The 25,118-nt window shown below is 35.0% G+C and overlaps 1 protein-coding gene across 6 annotated transcripts in view; it reads right to left on the bottom strand.

Moving 5' to 3' along the window:
• The window catches only part of EXOC6 (exocyst complex component 6), a gene marked incomplete at its 5' end in the record, with an annotated part of 248,619 nt that overhangs the window by 168,407 nt on the left and 55,094 nt on the right, over positions 1-25,118 (bottom strand). For all 6 annotated transcript variants that reach the window (XR_014309260.1, XR_014309261.1, XR_014309262.1 and 3 more), the window contains 3 exons: positions 21,000-21,045; positions 23,735-23,825; positions 23,907-23,954. Coding sequence is in view for 3 of the 6 variants with exons in the window: in XM_082721939.1 (XP_082578065.1) it covers positions 21,000-21,045; positions 23,735-23,825; positions 23,907-23,954 (185 nt within the window). The remainder of the gene's footprint in view (positions 1-20,999; positions 21,046-23,734; positions 23,826-23,906; positions 23,955-25,118) is intronic.

Below are 25,118 nucleotides of genomic sequence, written 5' to 3'. Positions count from 1 at the left end.
ATGATTTACAGGAATATACAATTTCCTTATTTCACTTCACCTGTATCTGTAATATTGCAACACCTAAATCAGTCATCATGATCTTTTTTTTTTTAAAGATTTTATTTATTCATTAGAGAGAGAGAGAGAGAGAGAGCACACACAAGTTGGGGGGGGGCAGAGAAAGAGGGAGAAACAGATCCTCCACTGAGCAGGGAGCCCAATGTGGGGCTAGCTTCTGGGACTCCAGGATCCCAACCTGACCCAAACGCAGACACTTAACCAACTGAGCCATCCAGGTGCTCAGTCATCAAGTACCTTAAATGTATATGTATAATAGTTCTGAAGTTTTCTTTTGTTTGTATATGTATTATACAAAATGTATATACATAATACTTCAGAAGTTTTTTTTAAATGTGCTTTCATAGTATCTCTCCCATCCACATACCATCACATCAAAAAAGTAAAGATTCAAAGAAAGAGAAATTAAGGAGTCAATCCCATTTACAATTGCACCCAAAACCATAAGATACCAACGATAAACCTAACCAAAGAGGCACAGAATCTATACTCAGAAAACTATAAAGTACTCATGAAAGAAATTGAGGAAGACACAAAGAAATGGAAAAATGTTCCATGCTCCTGGATTGGAAGAATAAATATTGTGAAAATGTCTATGCTACCTAAAGCAATCTACACATTTAATGCAATTCCTATCAAAGTACCATCCATCTTTTTCAAAGAAATGGAACAAATAATTCTAAAATTTATATGGAACCAGAAAAGACCTCGAATAGCCAAAGGGATACTGAAAAAGAAAGCCAAAGTTGGTGGCATCACAATTCCAGACTTCAAGCTCTATTACAAAGCTGTCATCATCAAGACAGCATGGTACTGGCACAAAAACAGACACATAGATCAATGGAACAGAATAGAGAGCCCAGAAATAGACCCTCAAATCTATGGTCAACTCATCTTCGACAAAGCAGGAAAGAATGTCCAATGGAAAAAAGACAGCCTCTTCAATAAATGGTGTTGGGAAAATTGGACAGCCACATGCAGAAAAATGAAACTGGACCATTTCCTTATACCACACACAAAAATAGACTCAAAATGGATGTAGGACCTCAATGTGCGAAAGGAATCCGTCAAAATCCTTGAGGAAAACACAGGCAGCAACCTCTTCGACCTCAGCCGCAGCAACATCTTCCTAGGAACATCGCCAAAGGCAAGGGAAGCAAGGACAAAAATGAACTATTGGGATTTCATCAAGATCAAAAGCTTTTGCACAGCAAAGGAAACAGTTAACAAAATCAAAAGACAACTGACAGAATGGGAGAAGATATTTGCAAACGACATATCAGATAAAGGACTAGTGTCCAGAATCTATAAAGAACTTAGCAAACTCAACACCCAAAGAACAAATAATCCAATCAAGAAATGGGCAGAAGACATGAACAGACATTTCTGCAAAGAAGACATCCAGATGGCCAACAAACACATGAAAAAGTGCTCCATATCACTCGGCATCAGGGAAATACAAATCAAAACCACAATGAGATATCACCTCACACCAGTCAGAATGGCTAAAATCAACAAGTCAGGAAATGACAGATGCTGGCGAGGATGCAGAGAAAGGGGAACCCTCCTACACTGTTGGTGGGAATGCAAGCTGGTGCAGCCACTCTGGAAAACAGCATGGAGGTTCCTCAAAATGTTGAAAATAGAACTGCCCTATGACCCAGCAATTGCACTACTGGGTATTTACCCTAAAGATACAAACGTAGTGATCCAAAGGGGCACGTGCACCTGAATGTTTATAGCAGCAATGTCCACAATAGACAAACTATGGAAAGAACCTAGATGTCCATCAACAGATGAATGGATCAAGAAGATGTGGTATATATACACAATGGAATACTATGCAGCCATCAAAAGAAATGAAATCTTGCCATTTGCGACAACATGGATGGAACTAGAGCATATCATGCTTAGCGAAATAAATCAAGCAGAGAAAGACAACTATCATATGACCTCCCTGATATGAGGAGGTGGTGATGCAACATGGGGGCTTAAGTGGGTAGAAGAAGAATCAATGAAACAAGATGGAATTGGGAGGGAGACAAACCATAAGTTTCTCTTAATCTCACAAAACAAACTGAGGGTTGCTGGGGGGAGGGGGGTTGGGAGAAGGGGGTGGGATTATAGACATTGGGGAGGGTATGTGCTTTGGTGAGTGCCGTGAAGTGTGTAAACCTGGTGATTCACAGACCTGTACCCCTGGGGATAAAAATATATGTTTATAAAAAATAAAAAATTAAAAAAAAAAAAGTAAAGATTCAGGGGCGCCTGGGTGGCTCAGCGGGTTAAAGCCTCTACCTTCAGCTCAGGTCATGATCTCAGGGTCCTGGGATCGAGTCCTGCATCAGGCTCTCTGCTCAGCAGGGAGCCTGCTTCCTCCTCTCTCTCTCTGTCTGCCTCTCTACCTACTTGTGAACTGTCAAATAAATAAATAAATAAATAAATATCTTTAAAAAAAAAAAGTAAAGATTCAATTCAAATTGAAGTAAAAGATGTTTTAAGGACATTTTCTTGAAAATTTTACAGTATTTAAAGCACTTAAAAATAATATTAAGTATCCAAAAAACCAAGTGAAAAACCAAAGTGATTTATTGAAAATAAATACATACTGAATGACATGATGGATTGCAGTAATTAGTAAAATACATCCTATGCCCTAGAGAAATTGACATGTACTTTCCTATACATAGTTTGATTTTCTCTACATTTCTATGAGGTAGATGTGTATGGCAGATATTACTATTACTACTCTACAGATGGGAAACTCAAACACAAAGAGTATACATTTGGCCAAGACACTGTAATTAATTGGTAGAAAAACCATAACTGTCAATTTCCTTCAATAATATTCACTACCAAAATCCACTGAAAGTAGATAGAGGAATTTTTAAATTAATCAAATTATTCTGAGGGTTACTGGGGAGAGGGGGGTTGGGAGAAGGGGGGTGGGGTTATGGACATTGGGGAGGATATGTGCTTTGGTATGTGCTTTGGTGAGTGCTGTGAAGTGTGTAAACCTGGCGATTCACAGACCTGTACCCCTAGGGATAAAAATATATGTTTATAAAAAATAAAAAATTAAAAAAATATTAATCAAATTATGTTTTATACTTTCCCATTGATTTGGATATTAAAAATGAGAAAAGACATGATCTAGAGAAGAAAAAAAAATAATACCCAGGTAATTTGAAAGACTGTAAACTCAAAAGCTATTTAAAGATATTTACTGATTCTCTACCTTATATTCCCAAAGATAGGGTATATTTTGCACACTGTTAAAAAATCTACCACTATTTTAAAAATTAGATGACTAAATTTTATCATGGTTACTTAAAATCATTAGAATTTTTAATAAACAAATAAAATATATATTTGGTCAGAAATGAACATATTTAGGTGATAACATGGGTAAGGCAGATGTCATCACAATAATTTTGATAATAACCAAGATATTATAAATTTAAATGAAGTAAAATGATAAATAATATCTTTTCTTAGTAAAATAACATTTTATATATAATAGGTCAGTCAATAGTTAAAGTATACTATTGGATCCTGCTTTATTTCCTGATTTGGTGTGAATTATGTATACTTCAAAAGTATACGTAGGTAAAAGTAAGCAAAAGTATACATAAGTAAAGCTTTCTGAAAATTCATGGTAATGCCTATAATGTATTTGAAGTTGTAAGTGATAGAGGTTAAATGAAAGTATTACTAGAAGTTTTTGCAACACCAGACACAATCAAACGACTTCGTAACACAACTGTGCCTTCCTTCATGCTTCTATACCTCTCACCTCCCATCCCAGGCTTCCAGTGTCACTCAACTATGAAGCCTTCACAGCACAACACAGAAATGTAAGCAGTTAATGCCAGTGGGCTGAATCCTTAACTAATGAGAAAGGGAGACCAAAGATAAATTCCCCTTTCCTCCTCCTGGATGAAATGTGCTGAATGTACAATAATACACAGAACTCCCAGAAGTTCTTTGAAATTGATCAACATTAAGCATCACTAGCTAACTCAGTAACTCAACCTTGCTCTCCCAAGTTCACTAACTCATTTCCCTTTCATTCAACTCTGCTTCTCAGCTTCCTTAGGCTTATACTCCAAAAAAAGTAGTAAAAAAGGTTATACCTCAGGTCTTGCTTTCTGGGAAACCCAAGCTAACACACACAGCAAGGCTATATTCCTGGGCAGAGACCAGAAACCAGAGACCAGACCCTGAATACTTCTAAAATTTAGCCACAAATCCCCTAAGCTTTATATTCCTAAATGCAAGCAAAATTTCCACAAGAGACTGCCATTCTCTTTTGGTATATGATGCTATTTTTTATTTTTTCTAAAGATTTTATTTTATTTATTTGACAGACAAAGACACAGCGAGAGAGGGAACACAAGCAGGGGGAGTGGAAGAGGGAGAGGCAGGCTTCCTGCTGAGCAGGGAACCAGACATGGGGCTCTACTCCAGGACCCTGAAAACATGATCTGAGCCGAAGGCAGACACTTAATGAATGAGCCACCAAGGTGCCCCTGATGCTGTTTTTAAAAATTTTTAACAGTAATCCATAAACACTGGAAAAATACAAAACTATAAAGGGACAAATAAAAAGCATCATCTGATACTACCATATAATAATGACCTCAATTTGGCCCCAGTTACATCCAGTCATATATCTACATTTCTAGGTCTGTATGCTCGTATCTTATTTCAAAACGTACCATGGAAACTATCTTTAACTAAAATTATTCTAGAACAGATTAATACCTTACTCATAAGTCAACTGTAAAAATGTGATAATGTTCTCATAATTTTAAGTCTCTGATTTTTTTCTTTTTTATAAATAAGACTAGATTTCCCCCTATATCAAAACCTCTACCAAGATGTCTGCCTTTAGAAATATGAGACATTTCCAAAAAAATTGTGTCACCCCTAAATGGAAAACATGTGAATACTCTGATGGTTCTCTGACCCACAGGATACAAATAATTAGTGACAAGGAGCACCTGGGTGGCTCAGTTAGTTAAGCTACTGCCTTCAGTTCAGGTCATGATCCCAGAGTTCTGGGATCTAGTCCTGCATCCGGCTCCTGGCTCACCAAGGAGCCTGCTTCTCCCTCTGATCCTCCCCCTTCTGATGCTGTTTCTCTCACTATCATATAAATAAATAAATAAAATCTTTAAAACAAAACAAATAATGTCACTGATCTTACTTGATTTGCCTTCCCTTGAGCATTTCCAATTCACTAAAGTTTGAACTATCATAGAAGTGGTTACCTCAGTCTCTACTATTCTAAACACAGTACCCTGCATGTAAGAAAAAATTACAAGATACTTAAATAAGCAGAAAAATGTGATCAAAAAGTAAAAGAAAAAGTCAATGGGAGCATATATATACTGGCCTAGATCTTGGAATTAACAAATGAAAACTTTATTATTATACTATATTATAAATGTTACAGGCTCTAGGAAGAAAGAAAAGTTAATATGCATGAAGTGATAGGAAATTTTAGTGGAAAAACAAATTACAACAAAGAATCAAATGAAAAAACTGAAAATAAGACTAAATAGCAGAATAAAGAATTCATTCAATAGGCTTAAGAGCAGACTAGATGCAGAAGAAAGAATGATCTATGAATCATTGTTCTATGTTCATTATCTATGTTCAAGGCAACTTGAACAGACATTTTGCAAACTAAAACACACACAAACATACAAAGAATAAGGATAGGAGGAACAGTGTCTGAGATCAAAAGAAACAGGTTCGGTAAAGTTTAAGATAGGTCCAAAAAATTAGCCAACATGAAACAAAAAAAGAAAAGAGAGAAAAGGAGTTCTTAGAAATTACAGACAACGTTAAATGATCTAACATACATGTAACTGGAATTCCCAAAAGAAAGAGAGAAAATAATGGTGAAGAAATATTTCACCAGAAGCAAGAAAATTTTCTTTAGCAGGCAGATGTGTACTAAAATAAATACTAAACAAAATTTATCATGTTAAAGGCAATTATGTCACTTAGAAACCTGGATCTGCAAAAAGGAAAATAGCCTAACAGAAAGATTATGTGAGTAAGTACTAAAGAATTTGTTTTAATTATGTGTGTGTGTTACAAGTAAATTACATTAAAACAAAAACAACAAACAGGATGGGAATAAGTACAACTGTTCTAAGTTTCTTAAATTGTTGATGAAGTATAATAACATTATCTGAAAGTCAGCTGTGGGGAGTTAAGCATGCATATCGTGCTCTAAAAGGTTAAACAAAGATGTATAACCTAGTATAGGAACAGAGTTAGATATAAATATTATATATATATATATATATATATATATATATATATATATATATATGTTTTGTTTTAGTATATATATACGAATGAAAAGGAAGGAAAGAAAGAAATACATCAGACAAATAGAAGATAATTAATTGAAAAGTCAACCATAATAATAATTACATAAATATAAATGCTCTAGGGGTGCCTGGGTAACTCAGTTGGTTGGGCATCTGGCTCCTGGTTTCAGCTCAGATCATGATCTGAGATTCATGGGATTGAGCCCCACGTGGGCTCTGTGCTCAGTAGGGAGTCTACTTGTGATTTTTCCCTCTCCCTTTCTCTCTTCGCCCCTTCCCCACTCTCTCTCTCTAAATAAGTAAATAAATCCTTTTAAAAGTTAAAAAAAAATGGTCTAAAATGCCATTTGCAAAGTAGAATAGAGATTGCCCACTGGATGAAAAAAAGTAAGACCCAACTATAAGCTGTTCATAAGAAAAACACTTTAAATATAAAGAGTAGGGTTAAAAGGAAAAGGATGTCAAAGGTAGACCTTGAAACATCTAGTATAAGCATGCTGGAATAACTAATGACTACATCAACACCAGGCAAAGTTGAATTCAGGACACAGAATCTTACCAAAGATACAGAAAGACATTTCATATGACACAAAGTTAGTAAGGACATAAAATAATCATAAATATGAATGCATCTAGTAACAGAGCTTTGAAATATATAAAAGAAAATTTAAAGAACAGGAAAGTAGAGAAATCTGTTAAGATAAATACTTAACAGCTCTCTTTTAACCCTGATAGAATGGGTCAAAAAAACCACGAAGGAAAAAGAATATCTGAACTGCTCTAACACTAACATGACCTAACAGGTATTTCTAGAACACTAAAGCCACCACTGCAAAATACACAGTCTCTTCAAGTACACATGAAATAGTCACCAAGATAGATGATGTGCTGGGTCACTAAACAATTCTCAATAAATGTCAAAGGTTTGAAATCATACAAAGTATGTTCACTCACCCAAGAGTATCAAACTAGAAATTAATAATAAAGATCCTAATACATCCTAAAGTCCCCCAAATATTTAAAATTAAATACACTAAACCAAAAGTTTAAAAAAAGGAAAATAAGGAGAGCCTGGGTAGCTCAGTTAGTTAAGCATCTGACTCTTGATTTTGGCTCAGGTCATGATCTCAGGGAAAGGGCCTGAGCCCCACATCAGGCTCTGAGTTCAGTGCAGAGTCTGCTTGTCCCTCTCTCTGCTCCTCTCCCCATTCTTGCACTCTTTCTTTCTCTCAAATAAAGAAATAAAATCTTTGAAAAAAAAAAAGAAAATATTTTTTGTTTTTGTTTTTAAGAAAATACTATAAACTAAAAGACGATAAAAACATTTCAAAACTGCACCTAAAGTAGTTCTCAGAGGAAAACATATAACTTTAAATGTTTGTAATAAAGAAGAAAGGCATATGGCTGGCTCAGCTGGAACAGCATGTGACTGCTGGTCTCGGGGTTATAAATTCAAGCCCCATGTTGGGGGTAGGGATTACTTAAATAAATTAATAAATTTTTTAAAAGCTTAAAAAATTTATATTATTTTTGTCATTTTAGATTCAATCATGATATATGTAGTATTTGAGTACATCTTAGAACTTTTAAAAACATACTGATTTTCCTATACTAGAGAAAATGTTCCCATATAAGTTGAGTTTCATTACAGCATTTGTTTGTGTTTGTTCTTTACATTGATACACTGATGTCTAGGAAATTACAGTCATTTTGGGGTAAAATTATAGTCATTTTATTTTTTTTATAGATTTTATTTATTTATTTGACAGACAGAGATCAAAAGTAGGCAGAGAAGCAGGCAGAGAGAGAGGAAGAGAAGCAGGCTCCCTGCTGAGCAGAGAGCCCGATGCAGGGCTTGATCCCAGGACCCTGGGATCATGACCTGAGCCGAAGGCAGAGGCTTTAACCCACTGAGGCACCCAGGTGCCCCAAAATTATAGTCATTTCAGATTAAAAACACTTATTTTACAGCATATTTGCTATTCAAATCATTATAATAAATGATTGAAAATTAAAAAAGAGAGGCATAAAATCACTGTCCTAAATTTCCACTTTATGAAAACAGAAAAGAACAAATTAAACTACATATGTAACAATGGAAATAATAAAAATAAAAATAGAAATCAAAGAATAAACAAACTCAAATATTAGATCGTTGAAAATATCCATAAAATTGTAAGCCTCCTATCATATAACTCAAGGGAATAAAACCACAAATTACTAATATTGGGAGTGACAAACACAAATTACTAATATTGGGAGTGACAAAGAAGAACATTACTACAGATCCTACAGACATTAAAAGGATGACAGGACAATATTATAAATAAGTTTATGTCAAAAAATTCAACAACTCAGATAAAGTGGTCAAAGTCCTTGATAAAACATAAGATATGAAAACTGACTCAAGAAGAAATAAAATCTTAATAGCTCAACATCCCTTAAAGTAATGAGATTCATATCAAAATTTTGCCAGCTAGCCTTGCTAAGAATACAGCACTCTGGGCTTATTTCAAACTGATTACTTTTTTCTTTCTCTGTTAGTATTTTGCTACAATCCTTACTCTGAAAGTCCAGTAGGACTCCTGAAGCTAAAATTCATGAAAGAGTGGTGGACTTCCTGGACCCCTAGAAATATTTTATTTCTGCAGCCAGTATGCTCAATCACCTTTAAGTGTTCCAACCAAGGTTTAGCAGTGGCTTCTGCTCTCAGTAAACTGTGATAGTCTCTATTTGCCCGTCTCTCCAATTCCGGGGGCAGTAGACTGCCCTATGACCTCGTTTCTCCAATGGATCTAAAAAAAAGGTTTTTTAGGGACACCTGGGTTACTCTCAGTTGGTTAAGCATCTGCCTGTGGCTCAGGTCATGATCCCAGGTCCTGGCATCAAGTACCACATCAGGCTCCTTTCTCAGCAGGGAGATTGCTTCTCCCTCTGCCTGCTGCTCCATCTGCTGTGCTCTCTCTTTCTCTCTGACAAATGGAATCTTTTTTTAAAAAAAAGTTTTTTTATTTTGATTAGTTCTCTTCTTGTTGTAAAGACAGGAGTGATTTCTTCCTTCAAAGCTCTTTACATGTGAGTCCAGAAACTGTAAGTTCCTAATTTTTATTTTTTTCCTTTTAATTAATTTATAAAAGCTCTTTATATATTGTGGTTATGAGTCCTGTCCAAAAAAAAAAATCTTGCAAATGCTTTCTCCTAGTCTGTGGCTTGCCTATCAATTTTCTTTAAGGTATATATTTTTTTAAAGATTTTATTTATTTATATGGCAGACAGAGATCACAAGCAGGCAGAGAGGCAGGCAGACAGAGAGGAGGAAACAGGCTCCCCACTACGCAGAGAGCCCGATGAGGGGCTCAATCCCAGGACCCTGGGATCATGACCTGGGCTGAATGCAGAGGCTTTAACCCACTGAGCCACCCAGGCACCCCATCTTTAAGGTGTATTTTGATAAACAAAATTTTTTATTTGAAGTCCAATTTCCAATTCTGTATAGCAGCTTTTTGTGATCCTTCTAAAAACATCTTTGCTTACCCCAGGTAATGTGAAAATATCTTTCTACATTTTCTTATGGAAGTTGTATGATTCTGGGTGGAGAACACATACAAGACCCAACAATATATTTATTGTATAAAAGGAAAATTTTAAACATAAAAACACAGAGATAATAAAAGTTAAGGGATGGATACTATGCTAACACTAATCAAAAGAAAGGTGGAGTAGCTATATTAATTTCAGATAAAGCAGACTTCAGAGCAAGGAAAGTTATGAGAGATAAAGAAAAGCATTACATAATGATAAAATTATTTATCTCTAAAAAGATATAACAATCCTTAAAGTGTATATGACTAATGACAGTGTCAAAATATGTGAGGCAAAAATTGATACAAAAGTAAGGAAAACAGACAAATTCACTAACATAGTTGAAGACTTAAAACTCCTCTAACAGGGGCGCCTGGGTGACTCTGTGGGTTAAGCCTCTGCCTTCGGCCCAAGTCATGATATCAGGTCCTGGGATTGAGCCCCGCATTGGGCTCTCTGCTCATCAGGGAGCCTGCTTCCTCCTCTCTGCCTGCCTCTCTGCCTACTTGTGATCTCTGTCAAATAAATAAATAAAACTTAAAAAAAAAGAAAATACTGTTGAACTGAAGAGCACAGAAACACCACCAAAACATGATCAATCAACTGGATTTAACTGACATTTAGAGAATAGTTCATCCAACAACAGAATACGTATTCTCTTCAAGTTCACATAGAACATTCACCAATATAGACCATATTCTGAGTTATAAAACACATCTTAACAAATTTAAAAGAATAAAAGTACAAAACTAATATCAAACTCAATGGTGAAAAACACAACGTTATTCCCCATGAGATCAGAAACAGGCAAGGATGTTCCTCCTCATAACTCCAATTAAACCATAATACTGATATTCATTGCTAACCCAGTAAGACAAGAAAAAGAAATAACAGGTAATCATCCCGGGAAGAAAGAAAGAAAAGGCTTGTCTGCAGATGACATGATTGTCTGTAGAAAATCTCAAAGAATCTACAAAAAAATTCCCAGAATAGTAACTGATTATATCAAGGTTGAAGAGTACCAGGTTAACATACTGAAGTCAACTGCCCTTCGGTAAACCAGCAAGGAACTGGGATTTGAAATTAAAGACCTTGGGACGCCTGGGTGGCTCAGTTGGTTGAGCAGCTGCCTTCGGCTCAGGTCATGATCCCAGCGTCCTGGGATCGAGTCCCGCATCGGGCTCCTTGCTCGGCAGGGAGTCTGCTTCTCCCTCTGCCTCTGCCTGCCATTCTGTCTGCCTGTGTTCACGCTCTCTCTCTCTCTCTCTCTGACAAATAAATTAAAAAAAAAAAAAAACCTCTTTAAAAAAAAAAAAAAAAAGAAAGAAATTAAAGACCTTACTTTATCACCAATAAATGAATTATGTATAAATCTAACCACATACATACAAGATCTATATGAAGAAAACCAGAAAACTGATGAAAGAAATCAAGGAAAATCTAAATAAATGCAGAGATATTCCATGTTCATGAATGGTTTCACAAAAATTAATTCATAATAGATCACAGACATAAATGTAAAACACAAAACTCTAGAAATTAACATTGGAGAAAATCTAAGTGACCCTGGGTTTGGCAATGAGTTTTCAGAAACACCACCAAAACATGATCTATGGAAAAAACCTAGTAAGCTGGACTTCATTAAAATTAATAATCTTCTGTTCTAAAAAGATACTGATAAGAGAATAAAAAGACTAGCCACAGAATGGAAGAAGATATTTTCAAAACATATATCTGATAAATAATATATAAACTATACAAAAAATACTTAAAAGTCAGCAGTAAGAACACCACCCACCAAATTTAAAAGCATATAAAAGATCTGAAGAGATAACTCACCAAAGAAGATATACAGATAGCAAATAAGCATATGAAAAAATGCTCAACATCACATGCCAATAGGGAACTACAAATTAAAATGAGATATTACCTACATCTGTTAGAATGGCTAAAATCCAAAATGCTGACAATACCAAATCCTGGTGAGGGTGTGGAGCAACAGAACTTTCATTCATTATTATTGCTGACAGTGCAAAATAGTAAAGCCACTTTGAAAGATAATTTGCCTGCTTCTTATAAAGCTAAACATAGTCCCTCCAGGGACACCTGGGTGGCTCAGTTGGTTAAGGGTCTGCCTTCACCTCAGGTCATGATCCCTAGGTTCTGGGATCAAGTCCTGCATTGGGCTCCTTGTTCATGAGGGAGCCTGCATCTTCCTCTGCCTTCCACTCCCCCTGCTTGTGCTATTCTCTCTGATAAATAAATAAATAAAATCTTTTTTAAAAAGCTAAATATAGTCTTTCTGTATAATCTAGCAACTGTATCACTAGGTACTTATCTAAATGAATTAAAAAGTTATTCCACACAAAAACCTGCACACAAATGTTTATAGCTGCATTATTCATAACTGCCAGAAGTCAGACCAACCAAGATGTCCTTCAACAGGTGAATGGATAAATAAACTGTGGTACAACCATAAAATGCAATATTATTTATCCATAAAAAGAAATGACCTATCAAGCCACAAAAAGACATGGAGGAACCTTAAATGCATATCGTTAAGTGAACAAAGCTAGTCTGAGTATGACATATACTGTATGATCCCAACTACAGAACATTCTGAAAAAGGCAGAATTACAGAAACAGTAAAAAGGTCATAGACTGGCAGTGGTTATGGGGAGGGATGAAGGATGAGATGAAGAAATGAAGGGATGAAGAAAGAGATGAAGCACGAGAGATTTTTCAGAAAACTATACTGTATGATGCTGTCATGGTAGATATGACATTATGCATTTGTCAAAACCCTCTATACAGTATAATTCAAAAGAGTGAACCCTATTGTAAACTCTGGAGTTAACAACAAGTCAGTATTGATTCATGAATTGTAAGAAATGTACTACACTCATGCAAGAAACTGTGTTGAGAGGAAGGTATATGGAACTCTGCACTTTCTGCTCAACGTGTCTCTAAATCTAAAATTATTGAGCAGTCATTTTATAAAAGAAAATGCACAAATGACAAAATAGCAAATGAAAAGGCAGTCAACGTCAGTCACCAGAGAAATGCAAATTGGAGCAACCATTTTATATGTACCAAAATGGTTCAACTAGAGCAGACAAACAATATAGTATGTTGGCAAGGATGTGCAATATCTAAAATTCTCATTGCCAATGAGAGTATAAAATGGTATAACCATTTTGGGAAACTATTTAATGGCTCCTTATAAAAGGTAGCCTACATTTACAATATAACCCAGCAAGTCTACTCCTATACATATATTAAAGAGATACATAAACATCTGCCTACAGAAAGGCTTGTCCACTAATTTTATGACAGCCCTATTCATTATACGCCCAAACTGAAAACAATCCAAATACCCACCAACTGGTAAACAGATAAAAAACTTCTTAGAACTTAATACTACACAGCAATGAAAAGAAACAAATAATTGGTATTTGCAATAACATAGATGAATCTTAAAACATTTGAAGTGAGAGATACAAGACAAGAAAAATAAATACATTCTATTATTCCATTTACATCAATTCTGAGAACATGTGATAGAAATCAGAATATAGTTATCTGTGGAGGGAAAGAAGAATGGATTGAGAAGGGGCATAAAAGGGTGATGGAAATGTTCTCCATCTTGTTTGGGTAGTAATGACCAGAAGAGAATGGATGAGAAAAGCTTTTGGGATACAAATAATGTTCAAATCTTGATCTTGGTGGTTATAAAAGTGTATTCACTTTTTAAAAATTCATGGAGCTACAGACTTATGATTTGTGTATTTGGGTCTAAATAGTTGCTAAGCAAATAACTTAAAAATAAAAAACTGTACCACAGAGTAAATATTTTGCAGCACATTTCATAGAAAAGGACTCAATCCAAGAATAAGCAAAGATTTTAAGCCTGTTTCAGACTTGCTGAACTTGAGATAGTAGTGGAATATCCATGTGAAAAGATTCAACATGAATCAGAGATGTCAAAACCAAGCTTGAGATTTGAGATTCCAATTTGGGAGTCAGCAGAATATAAATCCAGATATTTTGGGGTGCCTGGGTGGCTCAGTGGGTTAAGCCGCTGCCTTCAGCTCAGGTCATGATCCCAGGGTCCTGGGATGGAGCCCCGCATCAGGCTCTCTGCTCGGCCGGGAGCCTGCTTCCTTCTCTCTCTCTCTGCCTGCCTCTCTGCCTGCTTCTGATCTCTCTCTGTCAAATAAATAAATAAAATCTTTTAAATAAATAAATAAATAAATAAATCCAGATATTTTAACAAATATGAAGTGATTATCAACTAACAAAAAACACTTTTTTTTTTTACATTTTACAAGTCAAACCAAACATAGTTGTGGGCAAGTTTGACTCTGCAGGTTGCTCATTTGCAACCTCTAATGATAACCAGGAATAACATCTGCTCATGCCCTCTATTTTATTATCCCATATGAACATTTAGCTGAACAAAAATATGGCAGAGCACCAAAGTGGGGTCCTAAACATTTAGTGTGATGGCAGCCTGAATACATGCTTTTTTTTTTTTTTAAAGATTTTATTTATTTATTTGACAGAGAGAGATCACAAGTAGGCAGAGAGGCAAGCAGAGAGAGAGAGAGAGGAGGAAGCAGGCTCCCCGCTGAGCAGAGAGCCCGATGCGGGACTCGATCCCAGGACCCTGAGATCATGACCTAAGCCGAAAGCAGCGGCTTAACCCACTGAGCCACCCAGGCGCCCTGAATACATGCTTTTTAATCTTGACTCCTTGAAACAATAAAATAACAGGAGATTTTTCTTTAAAGGTTTAAGTCTACACAGTGAAGAGAAAAGGAGAAGAGAGAACGGTAAAATTTTAGAATGTTGAAAGCTGACCAGACATGTGGGTTAAAAAAAAACAAAAAACAAAAAAACCTCATCACATCTGAGAAAACTGAATTCTAAGCCAATAGTTGAGAAACCAAAGATAAACTTATTTATTTTCTAGAATATCCAAAATGTCAAGAATTGGTAGGAATCCCACTACTTACAGAACTGGGAGTGAATAAAGGGCTAAAGTAAGGAATATTGCTTGATAATCTATTTAAGCAGCAAACTCCACTCCAGTCATCTGAGCAACAATCATTCCCCATTTTGGCAAAATACTAAAGATACTACAACAGATAATCTCTGAATAGAGTGAGGAGACCACCCAAGGTTGAAGGCAATATTACTGATCAGAAAACAAAAGGATTAGTATAGCTAAATATACTAAATGCTCTCTTCCCCAATTCAGATCCCAGAATGCTGGCAGTCAAATCTTTACCCTCCAAACAGGACAGAGGAAAAGTCTCCTCTAGGGAATCTGAGGCAGCCCCAGAAGAAATAAGTCCAGATATTAACACTAAAGGCTCACCAACTAAACAGCCCAGCTAGATAACCTCACAGCGAAATTTACAATCAACAAGTTCTACGCACATACCTAGAGCTTCCAATCAGTGCCTTATGTCCACTACACTTAAATTTGAGGAGTCAACCAAGGAATCACCTGACATCTGAGAAACACCCCTACCAACAAAGTTAGAGATAAAAAAAAAACAACAACAACAACAACAACAACAAAAAACAAAAAACAAAACAAACAAAAAAAAAAACTGAGGGGAAAAAAATTAGTGGAAACAAACTATATGCAAGGAGATATGTAAATACATACATCTAAAATCGCAGAAGTTAAGACAAAATACTGTTAACAGTAAATCAAGAACAGCTTACCTTAAAAAAAAAAAAAGAAAGAAAGAAAACGAAGGAAAAGAAATATTTGGTGATCAAAAATTTCTTAGAAATTAAAAATTGGAGAGCAGAAAGGAAATAAAATCAGCATTACTTTTTGGAAGATAAAAATAAAGAAATATCCTAGAAGCAGAGCAAGAAGTCAAAGAAATAAAAAATGCTTAAAAAGAAAAGAAAATCAGAGGGCCAATCTAGAAGGTTAAACATCACTATCTGTCCTGGAATTAAGAAAACAGAAATAAATAATTCAAGAAAATTTCCTAGATCTTAAAGACATTAATCAGATCAAAGAACAGTTTCCAGATTAAATTCCAGACAGGTTCACCAAGTACCCAGTACAATGGAAGTAAACAGGCCCATATCAAAGCACACCATCAGGAAACTACAGACCACACAAGGGAAGATTCTAAAAGAGAAAAAAGGTAGGTCACAAATTAAGAGAAATCAGAATGGCTTCAAACTTCTCAATTGCATAGACAACTAGAGAGCCTGAGAGAGGTATGTGTCTGGGGCAGGAGTTATTAATAAGCCCACCTAGCAAGCAGGTCTGTATCTAAATACGATTACTAAAAGGAACTAGGGTACCTTGGAAAATGGCTATTTCTAGGTCTAGGACAAGAAAAGTGCACTGTGAGTGTGGAACTAATATTGTGTGTTAACCAAGAAAGCACTCAGAGATAAATGAAGACACAGAAATTGGCTTGAGGGAATTCCCCTAGCCAAATGTGGTACAATTTGAGCACCAAAAAGAATAATGAAAACAACACTGTATTTATTATTATGTATTATACATTTTATATTATTATAACCCACTTAAAGAAAAAATCCATGGAGTCTATAGTGATAATCAGAAAAGGAAGATAAAAAGAAAAGGGAAATATAAAGGAAGAGCTTTAAAAAAAAAAAGCTCTTCTTTATATTAATAAAGACACCTAATAAATGTCAAAGGAATGACAGAATTATAAACATCACCATTTTGTAACCCCAATATAATAACCGATTAAAGCAAGAGGGGCACCTGGCTAGCTCAGTCAGAGAAGCATGTGACTCTAGATATTGGGGTTATGAGATCGAGCCCCACATTGGGTATGGAGATTACTTAAAAAGAAATGTAAAATCTAAAGCAAGAATCCTAAAACCAATGAGAGAAAAGTTGTTAAGGATTACTTCGTAATTGCTAAGAGGAAAAGATACTTCTTTGCTTTAGACTACCTCTTAACCAAATGATCAAATTTAGCTTAACCTAGAGACAATTTAACAGTATATGCCTTCTGATTTTATACACTGAGGGGTACACAATATCACTTATGTAATACTCATACCAAAAACAGTTTATCTGAATCTAATCATGAGAAAATAATTAAATAAATCCAAACTGTCCTCATCGACAAGACAGCTGACCTGGACCCTCTCATGAAAACCAGAAGCAGGAAGACTGTGCTAGATTAAAGGGACAAAAAAGTACATATTTACCAATGTTTCAAGAAGGAAATGAAGATATCTGGGGGATAAGTGGGGAAATCTGAATATAAACAACAGATTATATTATTGGAAAAAATATATAATAGTCCAAACTGGAAAATAGTGAAGAAATATTAAAAGTTAGTTATTTAGGAGGAGGAGTAAGATGGCAGAGGAGTAGGAATCCTAAATTCTGTCTGGTCCCAGGAATTCAGTTAAATAGTTATCAAACCATTCTGAACAAACCTCAATATCCTAAAAGCCTTCTGTGAAAAAACCACAGCAAATACCATTCTCCATGGGGAAAAATTGAGAGCTTTTCCCCTAGGGTCAGGAACATGGCAGGGATGTCCACTATCACCACTGCTATTCAACATAGTACTGGAATTCCTAGCAATCAGACAACAAAAAGAAATAAAAGGCATCCAAATCTGCAAAGAAGTGAAGCTCTCACTCTTTACAGATGATATGACACTTTATGTTGAAAACCCAAAAGACTCCACCCCAAAACTGCTAAAACTCATACAGGTATCCAGTAAAGTGTCAGTATATAAAATCAATGCACAGAAATAGTTACATTTCTATATATCAACAACAAGACAGAAGAAAGAGAAACTAAGAAGCAGATACCATTTACAATTGCACCCAAAACCATAATATATCTAGGAATAAATCTAACCAAAGAGACAAAGAATCTGTATTCAGAAAACTACAGAATACTCATGAAAGAAATTGAAGAAGACACAAAGAAATGGAAAAAGTTTCATGTTCATGGATTGGAAAAACAAATATTATGAAAACGTCTATGCTGCCTAGAGCAATCTACATATTTAATGCAATCCATATCAAAATACCATCAACTTTTTTCAAAGAAATGGAACAAATAATCCTAAAATTTGTGTGGAAACACCCAAAATAGCCAGAGGAATGTTGAAAAAGAAAACCAAAGCTGGTGGTATCACAATTCCGGACTTCAAGCTCTATTATGAAGCTGTAATCATCAAGACAGTAAGATACTAGCAAAAAACACACACATAGATCAATGGAACAAAACAGCCCAGAAATAGACCCTCAACTCTATGGTCAACTAATCTTCAACAAAGCAGGAAAGAATATCCAATGAAAAAAAGGCAGTCCCTTCAACAAATGGTGTTGGGAAAACTGGGCAGCCACATGCATAAGAATAAATGGACCATTTCCTTACACCATACACAAAAAGAGGCTCAAGATGGATAGAAGACCTAAATGTGAGACAGGATTCCATCAAAATCCTTGAAGAGAACATAGGCAGCAATCTCTTCGACCTCAGCCATAGCAACTTCTTCCCAGAAACAGCACCAAAGACAAGGGAAGCAAGGGCAAAAATGAACTATTGGGACTTCATCAGATCAAAGCTTTTACACAGCAAAGGAAACAGTCAACAAAATCAAAAGACAACTGACAGAATGGGAGAAGATATTTGCAAATGACATATCAGATAAAGAGCTGGTCTCCAAAATCTATAAAAACTTATCAAATTCAATACCCAAAGAACAAATAATCCAATCAAGAAATGGGCAGAAGGGGCGCCTGGGTGGCTCAGTGGGTTAAGGCCTCTGCTTTCGGCTTGGGTCATGATCCCAGGGTCCTGGGATCGAGCCCCGCATCGGGCTCTCTGCTCAGCAGGGAGCCTGCTTCCTCCTCTCTCTCTCTGTCTGCCTTTCTGCCTACTTGTGAACTCTGTCAAATAAATAAGTAAAATCTTAAAAAAAAAAAAAAAAAAGAAAGAAAGAAATGGGCAGAAGACATGAACAGACATTTCTGCAAAAACATCCAAATGGCCAACAGACATATGAAAAAATGCTCAGCATTACCTGGCATCAGGGAAATACAAATCAAAACCTCAATGAGATACCACCTCACACCAATTAGAATGGCTAAAATTAACAAGTCTGGAAACAAATGCTGTCAAAAATGCTGAGAAATGGGAACCCTTTTACATTGTTGGTGGGAATGCAAGCTGGTGTAGTCACTCTGGAAAACAGTATGCAGCTTCCTCAAAAAGTTAAAAATAGAGCTACCCTATGACCCAGAAATTGCACTACTGGGTACTTACCCTAAAGATACAAATACAGTGATCCGAAGGGGCATGTGCACCGAAATGTTTATAGCAGCAATGTCCACAATAGCCAAACTATGGAAAGAGCCTAGATGTCCATCAACAGATGAATGGACAAAGAAGATGTGTGTGTGTGTGTGTGTGTGTGTGTGTGTGTGTGTGTGTGTGTGTGTGTGTATGATGGAATACTATGCAGCCATCAAAAAACTGAAATCTTGCCATTTGCAATGAGGTGGATGGAACCAGATGGTACTATGCTGAGCGAAATAAGTCAATCAGAAAAAGACAATTATCATACGATCTCACTGATATGAGGAATTTGAGAACACAGAGGACCAACAGGGAAGGAAAGGAAAAGTGAAACAATAGGAAACCAGAGAGGGAGACAAACCGTAAGAGACTCTTAATCTCAGAAAACAAACTGAGGGTTGCTTGAATGGAGGGGGGTGGGAAGGTTGGGAGGCTAGGTGATGGACACTGGGGACAGTATGTGCTATGGTGAACCCTGTGAATTGTGTAAGACTGATGAATCACAGACCTGTACCCCTGAAACATAATACATTACATGTTAATTAAAAAAAATAAAGTTCAACTGTAACAACAACAACAACAAAGTTAGTTATTTAAAGGCATAAATGGGGGCACCTGGGTGGCTCAGTGGGTTAAGCTTCTGCCTTTGGCTCAGGTCATGATCTCAGGGTCCTGGGATCAAGCCCCACATGGGGAATCTCTGCTCAGCAGGGAACCTGCTTCCCTCCCTCTCTCTGCCTGCCTCACTGCCTACTTGTGATTTCTCTCTCTGTCAAATAAATAAATAAAATCTTAAAAAAAGAAAATAAAGACATAAATGTAAACACAAAAATTATGCCTTAAAAGAGGTAAAAGCTTTTGCCTTTAGCAAGAAGGAATGGAGAATGGCAAGAAGGAAAGATGATGCCTGTTTTTCTGCAACAAATACAAAGAACTATATTATCTAGGTCTTTAAAATATGAGAATGTACAACTTTGGTAGAAAAAAAAAGAATACATACATACACACATATGTACATATATATATAAATAAAATACTTTCAGGATAATTTATGACATATTAAGGAGGAAAAAAGTAACTACTAATTAGTACGAATTGGTAAAGGCCAATAAAATTCAATGCTTAGCACTACAAAGCAGGACATACACCAATCTTTGAGTATACATTTGTACATAATGTACTATGATAATTAAGCAATTATTAATAAATTAAGAGGAAATCATTATTTCCCTATTCCAAATATAGAATATTATCATTTATTCTGACTTTTTTATGTTACTTTAAAATTGTTCATCTTTAAAATATTTTAAACTACCTACACTGCTTTCACTGTGGTCCCACTATATACACTTAACCTTTCATTATAAGCAATGTTCACATGGAAGCTAATCAGTAGTTTTTCATTACTGCTCAGCTGTCTATTTGTCCTTCAACAATATCATCAATCTTTGATTTTACTTATAAAGGACAAGGATCCACAAATAAATGGCTACAAACTGCTTTATTAGACTAGATTCTAATGGGCAAATTGCACGAAAAAAGAATAAAGGTAGAAAGCAAAACTTCACATGACTCATTGTAATTTATAGTACATTTATCCATGCTTTCTTTAATAGAAAAATAAAGATTTATTAAAAACAGGAAAGAAACCAACTCACCTTTTTGCACTCATCTGTTCTTTTAGCTTACTGTACATTTCCAGCACTGCATTAAAAAGGAGAACTTACTTTAGCTTTCAAAATGAGAAAAAAATTTAGATGAAAAAATTAAAGCAGGAAAGAGCCTATTATAAATTCATTAATATTCTCTATACTTTATACATTAATTTTGTCTATACTTTAATCCAGGCTTATATTTCTTAAATATTTACTTTTATATTTTCAAATAAAATTTTATATATCAAGTAAATCAAAACATTTTAATGTCTTCATATATTGAACATTACATTATATAAATGAACACATTATCTGGAATTTGAAATACTTTCATATGTTGATACCTATAACTGAAATAGTAAACTATTAACAATTATCATATTCAGAAACTTATTATTATCTCTTCCCTGTAGTGCAAATGGAAGTTTGGACTTCAGTTAATCAAGAGACAAAGTTGAGTAAATGAGATTGATTAATTTTGATTCAAAATATATCAAATAAAATACACATAACAAAAATATACCAAATACAACTGTGTTATAGATCACTAAGCAAATTTTTATACCAAACTGACAAAGAAAAAAAAAATTCAAGTTTACAGAGATTAAATTATAATAAAATCATAAATTTTCAAGCAACTTTATTTGATCATTTCTCTTATAGACTCAGAAACGTAATTATTTAATAAAATTGTTATAAGCTTCAGCAAGATGACACACATTAAAAAGTTTTAATGCAACTATGCAGATTACCATTTATCCTTAGTAGAATTTCAAAGCACAAAGTGAGTAAATTATCACTGGCTCATCAAGCCAGCTCACATTTTCACAGACTGGACAGACAACACTTTTTTCTAGATTTTCTATTTTGGCTACTTACAAAGGGTCTTCAAGTATACAGAAGATATTTAGTTCACTTGTCTGAAAACCATAAAGCTATAATGGTGGCAACAGTGAACCACCCTAACCCTGTGAACTTTATGGATACCTCTATCACAGCCTCTACATTGTAATGCAGTATTTCTCATATTTTCCAACCAAAGCATTAGAGTAAACATATAACCTTTGACGTCTTTGACGTCTCCTGTTTTATCTAAACAATTTATGTAACTTTCATATCTATTTATTTCCATATAAAAATAATGCTCACCTCATAACTAATCAAGTAAAACTAATATACCAGGAAAATGTACTGTTTCACTATGCCTTCTTATATCCTCTCACACCCCTGCTAACCCAAGGAGGAGTTAGGCAATTATACAATAATAAATATCTTATATCCTTATTCACATTAGAACGTAGGTTCCTTCAGAGCTATGACTGTGTCATTTTCAACTTTATATTTCCAATATCTACCATAATTGCTGATACAAAAAGAATTCACGAGTGGATAATTAGATAGAAGGCTAGATGGAGGAAAGGAAGCAGTTCTCAATGTGGCTATTAAGAAGACAATGTTTACATGAATTCAGATTGCCTGTCCAGCCTTGAAAGCAAAGACAGTAGCAGTAACAAAAGTCTAACCTCTACTTCCCTTTATTTCTCTATTCCAAAAAGCACGCTCAGGGGAATAAGCTGAATTCAGCTTATTTTTAGGCTTATTACCATCAGGGTCAAAGCAATCAAACTTAGACTGTGTTCATGGTTACTTCAGTGAGTGTATCTGATGTTGGCAAAGAGGTGTTATTAAACATTACTATAAGGAAATAGGTTTCTCAACCCTGAAATGGAACATAAGAAGCAGACATTTTATTTAATCAAAGTTAATGTGCAAATATCCATGGTCCAGAGATAAAACTGAACAGAATTTCAGTGATTCTTAAAAAAAGGTTATCCTCACAAAGTCAGAAAACAATGTCTTTTAGTTAATAAAACCTGCTGAAAGTTTTAACATACGATTTGTGTCCTAAGCTAAATTTATATTATATAAATATTATTTTAAAAATCTCATTCTATTTCCCTGGATATGGAGCTTCAGGGTCCTTGCGAAAAAAATAAGTTTAAAAAATGGGACACTAAGATGGATTCAGCTTACTATATGAATAAAAAGATGACATACACCTTGGCTTCCTTTTGTTCAAACAGGACACATAAGGGGAAAGAAAATACTGGTGAGTTTCTTAGAATTTATTTGATTTTCCAGTAATATCTGAGCCAAAACAGAAAGATCAAAAACTCAGAAACCAACAAAGTCAGTCTTCCCAAAACATAGGAGGGTAAAATCACAACCGAAAAAGGGAAAAGACCTAGTACTTTAGGGGTTTTTTTTTTTTTTTTTTTTTTTCACTTTATCAGCAAAGCAAGACTCCGAGAAAAGTAAAACCAACCTGCTTAAGTGACAAACAGAAAAAAGTGGAAAACTAGAAGTAAAAAAATTGGGCAAATTAGGAAAGGGCAAGGAAACTTAATCAAAAGACACTCCTCCATGGGAAAGTATTCTGAGAAAAAACAAAAAAGCAGTGGGAGGGGGGTGAGGGATAAAGGACAAACTAGGCAGGAAGGAAATGGGAGAGGTACAAGTTGTTCTAGGAACCTGATGTGACAGATCATCAAACAAAACTTTATAAGATAAGAAAACCATGAAAATTCAAGAACTAAAGTGGATAAGAAAGATAACCATGAGCTTTGGGGACAATCACCAAATAATTTGTAATTCCCATAATTACTAATGACCATATGCTATCATTAAATTATAGTTTTACCAAGCCAAGCATTCCATTATAGACAAGTTTAACTCACCTGGAAGGCATAACTGCAATTTTTCTACTACCGTTGTAATGTTCCTCTGCTGAATTCTACATCGAATAATATCTTCTGTTTGGACTATCACCTTAGAAAAGAAGAAATGTTCATATTTTTAAGCAAATTGCATCCACATATTGAATATGTAAGAAATGTATCATATTCTCACCTCCTTTCCCGCATCTTGAAATCTTCGGTTGGTATCAGTAACTTGCACCTTAAAAATAATTTTACCTTAATTAGACAAACATGCATAAAACTGCCCTGATATAACTGCTCACCCTTGTAATCAGATCATGCTTCATGAGAAACTTAGAACAAAGAAATGCAAATTCAAATTAACTCTACAGCTTGAACTTGAACTTTTGATTGAAAGGGGCTTTTGTTAACTTCAATTACTTATGACAGTTCTTTTTAACAGATTCTGTGGCAAACTTCTCAAATTTAATCTAGATTTTTGAACTTTACTTGCTTCTCTAAGTCTGTCAAACAATTCAAATCACTGACCCAATTGACCACTGGTCCCTTTTTGATAACTTCAATGAGGTCTATGTGCCATTCATTGTCTGTTCGAAATGGTGATTGCATTTTATGGTAATTAAACATTCATACTTTGCTGAATGCAAACACTGGGTGGTTGATTAACATCAAACACGGAAATTTCAATCCACAGCAACATTTTAATGCTGCAGGTGCAGACAAAGCTCAACCTCAAATTTTCCCACATATTAAGTGACTCATTAGGTCATCATAGTAAGGAAGCACATTCTAGTTTATTAAAAATCTCATTAATTTCTGAACAAAGATGCTCAGTGACCTCATTGATGCTGTATTTGGTCTCTTGTTATCTGAATATCCTTTATATAATGGTTTTCTAATCATAACCTTTAGTGAACCAGGGTCATTTTATCTGCTAAATTATCCAAATGTAAAAAAAGATAAATAGGCCAATTCTTATAACTAAATACTTTGTATTCTGACTGAACGAATCCAGGTCTGATTTAATAAATGTTTTTGTTGGGTGGCAGAAAATACAGACCCACTTTCTTTAAGAAAATTGCTTTGTTATTAAACCAAAAAAAAGTTTCAGTATTATTAAATAATTTTGAGAATACAATCACTCATAGTAAGTTTTCTTTTTAATTTTTAGAGGATTGCTTTTTATCATTATTATACTAATTGCCACTTTTCAAATTCTAAAACTGCAAATGAGGCCTTCCCTTGTATGAATTTTTTTAGTTCATTTCCCTGCATGGAAAGAAATCCTGTTAAGTCAATGCATTACTTGCTTTACAAAAAAGAGATTACTCCTGTCATTAGCATGACAACTATGTTAATAGAGCATAAAGAGCATTTCCAAATATACACACTAATTCACTTC

The sequence above is a fragment of the Mustela nivalis genome (assembly GCF_964662115.1).
Source record: "Mustela nivalis genome assembly, chromosome: 2".
NCBI lineage: Eukaryota > Metazoa > Chordata > Mammalia > Carnivora > Mustelidae > Mustela > Mustela nivalis.
This window is presented reverse-complemented; position numbering and strand designations above follow the sequence as displayed.